Below are 8248 nucleotides of genomic sequence, written 5' to 3'. Positions count from 1 at the left end.
CTGCTGGATATGGGCACCAGTGACCCACGCAACCCTGAAAAGGAAGAAGCGTGTACAGAAAATGGATGGATTTTATTGATTTATTACACTTACACATTACGCTTTTATAATTATTAGTTGTAAAACGGTCACCAGGCAATATTATCGTTTATCGCAATAAATTTTGAGACAATTAATCGCCCAGCAAAATTTGTTATCGTGACAGGCCTATATATATATTGTAATAAACATAAATAGACATAGCAGTGATGAGTAAATCATTTCACCCACACTGATACAAATATAAACCAGACTTAAATAAAACATTGGTGTTCAAGAGAGGGAAAAAAGTAATCTCAAAGTCATAGCAGATTTTAAACAAAACATAAGTTACAAAACTTGGAAAACATACTGTCACTTTTACTTCACTATTTTTATCCCCACCACACCACACAGTCGCTACTACTAGTGCTGCACCTCACTAAAATATGTTGTCTCAAATGCTAACTAACTAGCGTGAATGATAGCTTGCTTTAAGGCAACAGTTTTTATACCGAGTAACTACATAAAACATTTATTCCTTATATGTATTATTTAGTGTAACCCACACTCAGATTCTGACCTAGCATTCATTTTGAATGCTGACCTAGTATGCCAACTTAGCCAGCTAGCTCTGGTTAGCGGGTGGATTCGGAAGACAGTCAGCATCTTGTAGCCTTAAGCTAACTTTAGCTCACGAAGCTGCGAGCGCAAAGCAAACGACTAACAGCCACTTTAACACACTCAAACATACCTAGAATCATGCAAGAATGAAAATGAGCAACAGGGTGTAGAAATAAATTTACCAAAGTGTAGAACAATTGCTCCTTCTAGTCTTATCATTCAGCGACCCATCCCCCGCCCTCACCACGCCTCCTCAACTCTCGGGTCGTAACATGGGAAATACGAGCTAATTCTGTACGGCAAGCCGTTGCAACATATAATCAATCCACAACACCAATTATTCGTGAATACCGGATTTTCTTTGGCTTAGAAGTTATTTTATATTTTTATTTTGTGAATCTAGAATGAAAGATATGACTTGGATTAGTGGAATTTAATTTTTTTCAGCAAAAGTCTATGGTTTTGTTGTACTGAAGCTTATTTCTGCCACACAAAAGATCTATTTAGTCATATCTTCTATGAGATACCATCTCATATATATTACTTGCCATTGAGTAACTATGACTCAGAATTATTAGATGTTGAGTCATTAATATGAGACATCTTTCACATTTTTGTTTTTTATTTATTTTTTTTCTCAACGTACTTATATTTTGAACACTCGCATCTTATTTAACTTATTTATTCTTGCGGTTTTCAGAATGAAATAAAATGAGGCAAAACACTGTATCTTCCACAGTTTTCTAAAAATTTATTTACATCTCATCATGCATAATTTGTCAGCAGCAATGTTTCACTTAGAACATTATCAGAAAAATAAATACTTCATTTTACTTTACACCAGAAAAAACACTGAAGATCTGCAAACGTGTTTAACTTAAAACAAGACGTTTGTCATGTTTTATTCAATGTTGTCTTACAACAACACATAAATAATATATATTTGAAAACGCAAAAGTTTTAAGCCCATGTAACTCTAGAACAGGCACTTGTTGAATTAGACTCTTTGAATCTACTTCGACTTGACTCGGACTTCTCCAACCTGAGTCCAGCTCCAGTCCAGATCCTGGAGAGGAAAAAAATAAAAGTAGTACCAACAAAACACCCAGCCTTTTGTCAAAATTCTAACATAAATCTAAGAAACGAGACATACTTTGGGAGAAAAAACAAACAAACAAAAAGGTACAGAATATGGTGGTTTATATTCACAGTACTAAAATCTTGCACATGTAGCTTACTGAATCAAAAGTTGAGCAGTGTTTTAGTGTTTGTTAGAACTACTAATATACTGTTTAGCACAACTTTATACTGTACCATAACACTGTGCTCCATCTCCTGAGTGGCATCTTGCAGCAGAGAAGTGAGATGACTCATATAACGCTGATTTTCATCGAGTAAGTGATCAACTGTTTCACTGAAAAAGACAGAACACTAAGCTAGATGCATTCATTTCTAAGAACTTATTCAACACTTGTTTAGTCTTGAAAGAAGAGACAGTGACCTCTTGTGGCGGTTTTGTTCATGCATCAGATGTTTTTGAAAGACACAAACTTAAGGTAGTGACCTGAGCCTCTAGATTTTACCTGTTAGTCGGTTGTTGCACAAGTGACGGACAAGGAGAATCCCTTTGTGCCTACAAACACAAGCAACACACAGTGTAAGCTACTGAATCAGCTGAGAACGATACTGAGCTTCAAGCTTCCGATGCCTCACTTTTAATGAACATTTCCTCTACTCTTATTTATTGCACACTTACACAAGCAATCTTGAGAAGGAACCAGAACTCTTTCTGTCTCTTCACTTGCATCTGCATTAGTTCAGCGCTTGCCGTTTTTATTTTCATAAGCGCCTCGTCCAGTTTAGGGAACAGATCCACGATGCGTTGCTTGCAGATCAGGATTTTACTTCAGGTAAAGAGAACAATGGAGAAACTGTCAAAATAAGAGCATCCGTTGCCAAGAATGTTGGCGTATCTGAGTTAGAGTTGAAGATAAACTACCTCAAATGAGTGTAGAGGTCTTTTAACACTCGGTCCTGGTTCTGAACCATCTGGAGTATTGTCCTCACCATGTCTGAGCTGTCACTGTAGCCATGTGGAGGATCAGGACCTGCAGAAAACAAATTTTGAGGATCAGACGTGTACAACATTCGGACATAATAAAGCGCACACTACAAACCAACTCTTACGTATCCTGCTTGTTAAATTGGCAGCAATGCAGAAGAAATAATTAAACAGCTGAGATATTTTACTCTGCAGCTTCTGCAAAGAACTCATTTAAACTTAGCTGTATCCTCAGCAACATTATTAAACAATTTGATCTGAAATGTTTRTACCAACTTTTGCATTTAGCCTTTAGTTGCTTGTAGAGTTCAACAGCTTTATCTTCACTGGAAATAAAGACAAACAGTTTGAGATTATTATGGTTGTTGAAAATCATTTTCCAGTTTTTCCAATTAAATAAATATCTGTTTATTATATATATACATTGCTGACACTCTTAAGGGTTTAGTTTATTTCAGTGTGGTATTGTTGGAATAAATAATTGAAGTAAAAAAAAGACTTAATGCACAACTGAACATCTGCAAAATGAACAGAGTTACTGACAGCTTTTGCATCACATCCCCTTGTCTCCTGGCGAACGGACTTCTCTGCAGCTCCACGATCTCAGAATGCAGAGCCACTATCTCGTCATCAAGACAGCTCACGTCTGCAACCTGCAGGAAAAACACATTTCAACATGTTTTAACGTTAAACATCCGACTGTCAGCTCTAAATCAACTGCAGACGAGTTTACAAACGTCCTACTTCTGCAAATTCATCAGCCTTGTTTTCGTTTTCTTGCCAGGTCTTCAGCATTTTTTCAGAAGCTTCAAAAAAAAAAAAAAAAAAAAAGAACAACAGAAAGATTGATTGAGGTTTAAATATTAATTGAAATTACAGTATGTTTAACAGCATAAGAACAGAACGCACTCACAGATGCCGGTGTTCATCTGCTGGGTGTACTGCTCCAGATCGTGCTGGATGCTGGTTTTAAAGATGGCCAGTCTGGCTCGGAGCTGCTGCGACTCCGAAAGCAGCACATTCTTGAATCGGGTTAGGTTGGTGTTGTATCGCAGCAGGCTAAGTCTACACGGGCAAAAGGCACAAATTATATTTCTATTTGTTGGTGGATTTTTTTTGTTTCAAATGAGTCAGTTGTACTCACATGGCAGCTCTCTGTCCCTGGTACAGGCGGAGGTAGTCCTCCTTCAGGCCACATACGTAGCTGACTGCTTCCCCCCACACCTTCCTGAGAGAGGACAGAGGCAGCTGTGTCTTCGTTTCCCTGACTGAGAAAACAACAATTGTCTGTGAATCTTATAAACAAAATTTAAAACCTACTCAAAGAATATCTATTAATTTTGACGCGTAGAAAAAAAAAAAACAGCAGGAAAATTCTCACCTATAAAGTTAACAGTGTCTGGCAGAGGTCTGGATGTCAGTGGTCCAGAATACTTGGTAAGGTTCTTATCAAACAGGAACACTATGAAGCTGTCCCAGCCTCGCTAAAAAATAAAAAATAAACAGAGATAAGAGTTATTACATTTCATGTTTTACTGATCTGATGGAAATGTAACACTAACTCAGGAATTCAGGGTTCCTACAGTTTACGGCAAGTTAAATTTAAGACTTTTTAATGCCACGTGAAATCAAATTTAAAACCAATTTCACAATAAACACAAATGAGAAAAAAATTAAAACTGTGGTAGAAACTCRTGAATCAAAGTATTTTTGGTTGAACTATTCAAATATTGCTAATAGACCAATTGTTTTTATCCATATCTAACTGCTATTTTGTCAAATATAGAAAAAAATCATTCTTAGTTGTCAGTTTTTAAACTTAATTTAATTTCTGGAAATCCTCTAATGAACCAAAATTTGGAGTTTTATGACCCACAATGGGTTCTCAACCCCAGCTTGCYGTGGATGAAACCTTAAAGTGTATGCGACATCAAATTTTTGTAAGAAATATGAATGAATTTTTGGGAAAACARCATTATTAAGATATTAGAGAACAGATTTCACATTGCTCAGATGGACAGTTGCTGAGATATTTGCAGGTGAAGTAACAGGAAGTGGTGTCAAAAGGGAACATCTGAATGGGACTATATCAAAAGTAAATAAATGTTACCAATTATTTTAATATTTGACTTGAATTACAGTCATCCTACTTACGATGTGTTAACATTTTTAAGACTTCTGAAGATTGATTTAAGACCTTTTCAGGCTAATTAAGGCCTTATTTTTAGATTGATGAATTCAAAGCGTTTTAAGACTTTTTAAGGATCAGCAGGAACCCTGGAATTTCCAGTTTTTTTTAAACAAAACATGATGGTTAAAATATGCAAAAAAAGAGCAGGTGCACTCCATCCATTCATCCATACTTTGATTTGTTTTACTTAGCCTCTTCGTCTTTACTGGGAGCTGCTTCTYATCTACAGCCGTYACTGAGAGAGGTGGCGGACACCYTGGACAAGTCTCAAGTYCATCRCAGGGACATATAAAGATGAACAAGACAACCRCTCACACTCTCACCCACACCTAGCAACAATTTAAAGTTACCAATGAGCCTAACATGCGTGTTTTCGCCCTGTGGGAGCTCTAACCACCGCGTCACTGTTTGATGACAACGTGTCTGGTCTTTTTGACTTCAGCTACCTCTGTTTCTGTGAGTTTTACGTACCAAACCCTCTGGCAGACACTGAGCCGGCGGCCACCTCGGGTCGAGAGACATTCCCGTCTCCAGCAGCAGCTCCTGGTCCAGTGGAGGGATGTGTGCCTGGGTGTTTGTCTCCAGACGAAGCTGCAGGGAGAGACAACTCTCCTCGGCACCCAAAACCATCGAGTGTAGCTGGGCTGACGTCATGTCCAGAACATGCATAACCTAGAAAAAAAAAAAAACAGGTAAAAAACGAGAGGTTTGCTTTAGATACTGGTCTGTTTTCTTGTCTTACTACATTTTATATAGCGACAAACGCTGGTTAACCTTCATGCTGAGAATATTCTGCAGGGTGGTGTAGCAGTATGGCTTGTTTGTTTTCGGATCAAGCCCACCGCCGCGGCCTGCAGGATCCCACGATAAYAACATCTGAAGGATGGACTCGACCGGTTCCAGCAGCACCCTGGGAACACGCACAAACAGGTGACACGCTAGTTTCACAGGAGAGTAAAACCCAGGTGTTCTCATCATCTCTACCGGCTGAGATTGTTGGGATACGGCAGGTGTGTTGAGAATCGAACTTCCCCATTCATGTCCTCAACTGCCATGATGTCTTTAGGGCCCTTGTTCTTGACTTTGCTGATCCTACGAAAACATGAAATGTGACCAAAACATAAATAAATAAATCACCAAAAATCATTAAAACAAAAGAGGACTGACAAACTCCAAAAAAAAAAGATACTGTCACTTTGGTTTGGTCTGTTTTAAGGGCACAAAATTTTTGATTTTATTGCTGAACAGAGTGATAAAAAAAAGTGGTAAACAGAAGATTTTTTTGGCTCACCACTGTACTGGCTGCATGTGGTGTAGAAACGGCCGGAAGCCACAAATACATTCAAAAAGGACATTCCCAAAGCTCCAGTAGTCCACCGTCACAGTGTAGGGTTTGCTCTCAAACAGCTCCGGAGCCTGCCAGAAAGATTTGCAGTGAGAAAACACYCGACTTACTGAAAACAAAAAACCTAATCTAGAGAACCGCATCACTGATGCAACGTTTAGTTACCAAATACTGAAGMGTCCCAACAAAGGATGTGCAAAGGCTGCCTTGATCCAGATCTTTTGCATAGCCCAGGTCAATGATTTTGTGGACAATCTTTAAAAAAAACTCATCATAATTAGCAGTTAATGCAAAAAATCTAATAAATGACATGACACTGCAGAACTAACCACATGTGTTTACCCACCTTTCCATCAATTTCTTGCATGACTATATTCTCAGGTTTAAGGTCTCTGTGGATGATTTTATTGTCATGAAGATACTGGATACCAGAACCTGCAAATAAAAAACCACATTAATTATGCATTAATGCACGATTTAAGAGGCTTTCTATTAAAGTAAAAGCATTACCCATGTCACTGAGCAGAGAGAGGATTTCACTCTCCTTCAGTCCACAACAATTTTCAGGTTTATTCAGAACCTAAAATAAAGAAGGTGTTATTTGGAGTTATTAATTTTTTTAAAAAGACTATTTTAGTACCTTGCGTAGGTCTCCTTTTGAGCAGTACTCCATGGCCAGCAGCGGCAGGTCGTTTAAAGCGATAGMGTTCAACTCTTCTGGAACTTCTCTGGCTTTAACAATATTCACATGGTCGAGCCTGTAAAAAATAAATAAACAACATGCTCAACACATACAAAATTTTATCCGTAGGCTTTATTTTTTTATTTATGTTAATGCTCACTTTTTCATGATATGAATCTCTCTGCTCCACCAGTCTCTGTTTTTGCTGCTCAGCTCTAGGCGGCAAAGTTTCACCGCGATTTTCTCGCCGGCCTCCTTCACCAAAGAAAAATGACAAAACGTACCTGAGAACAACGTCTTTTAGGATGCACAAAATAARTAACACTTACAAGGTGCTGGTACAGGTAGACGTGGCCAAAGCCTCCCATCCCAAGCTTTTCCTTCATTTCCCAGGAGCCACACAGCTGGCTCTGTTTAGGTGCAGCTCGCTCCATTGTGTGCAAGAACCTCAGCTGAAAAAAACAAAACAAATATTTTCTATTTTAAACATATTTATGCACTCAAGGATCACATATATACTGCTACTTAATCCACATGTTTAAAATATTTCAGCTTAGTTGGCTTTTGGCAACAGTTTTTTTTTATTTGACAAGCTTAGCTAAGAACTGGAATCGTCTCCACAGAGGAGTTTTAAATGCTTTATTTCATTCCCAAACTACATTCACTTGCCTTAATGATGCCCCTTTCTTTAACTGATGCTAACTCCATTAGCTGGTTTAGTCACTTATTGTTTCAGGACTCATATTAATGTCACGTAGGTTTAAAAATAACCTCAAATACGTCCTTACTATATATGAAACTGCATACTGAAGGGATCATTTCCTCTCCACAAGTCAACTCACCTGACAGTCCTGAAAAAAAGTCAACAAACCATGACAGCGTACTTTATCAAATCATTTCCGCTTGTTTTTCCTATTTAGTGTTCGAGRAAAGAAACCGATTCGCCTAAAAACCACCACTACTCAATAACCATGGCTTTATTTGGCGTTTTATGCTCTTAAGTTTTGAAGAGCGGCTAACGACTGAAACACAGCCGTACCTACTCGAACTGAAAGTACGCTGGAGTGGGAGGGAACTGAGCATGCGCAGAAACAACATTGGCCAGCGCTGGCCAACGTTGTTTCTGCGCATGCGCAGTTCCCTCCCACTCCAGCGTACCTACTCGAACAAGTACGCTGGAGTGGGAGGGAACTACGCATGCGCAGAAACAACGTTGGTAAAAGCGCTGCTGTCTTTCCTAAGTTTCTTTCTGTATTTATTTATTTAATGAATTTTGTTTTATTTACTCACACATAAAACGCATTTTAGGCTTCATGGTCATAAATA

The 8248-nt window shown here is 38.4% G+C and overlaps 2 protein-coding genes across 2 annotated transcripts in view; both read right to left on the bottom strand.

Moving 5' to 3' along the window:
• erlin1 (ER lipid raft associated 1) overlaps window positions 1-912 on the bottom strand; it is an 8490-nt gene extending 7578 nt beyond the window's left edge. The window contains exon 1 of the mRNA XM_014030002.1: window positions 825-912. The gene's annotated coding sequence lies outside the window, so the exon portion shown is untranslated. The remainder of the gene's footprint in view (window positions 1-824) is intronic.
• A 2536-nt stretch (window positions 913-3448) lies between these two features.
• On the bottom strand, window positions 3449-7981 carry LOC106533626 (inhibitor of nuclear factor kappa-B kinase subunit alpha; the record flags this gene model as incomplete). The annotated part of the gene is given in 15 exon segments (XM_014030001.1): window positions 3449-3510; window positions 3618-3769; window positions 3849-3972; window positions 4086-4188; window positions 5367-5567; window positions 5670-5805; window positions 5880-5987; window positions 6187-6311; window positions 6406-6495; window positions 6587-6675; window positions 6751-6820; window positions 6881-6998; window positions 7083-7177; window positions 7252-7374; window positions 7765-7981. Coding segments are annotated over 14 exon segments (1578 nt in total), but the record flags the coding sequence as incomplete, so codon positions are not given.
• Window positions 7982-8248: the final 267 nt, after the last annotated feature.

The sequence above is a fragment of the Austrofundulus limnaeus genome, unplaced genomic scaffold (assembly GCF_001266775.1).
Source record: "Austrofundulus limnaeus strain Quisiro unplaced genomic scaffold, Austrofundulus_limnaeus-1.0 Scaffold986, whole genome shotgun sequence".
Lineage (NCBI taxonomy): Eukaryota > Metazoa > Chordata > Actinopteri > Cyprinodontiformes > Rivulidae > Austrofundulus > Austrofundulus limnaeus.
Note: the sequence above shows the minus strand (reverse complement) of the source record. Positions and strands in the feature narration are given on the sequence as shown.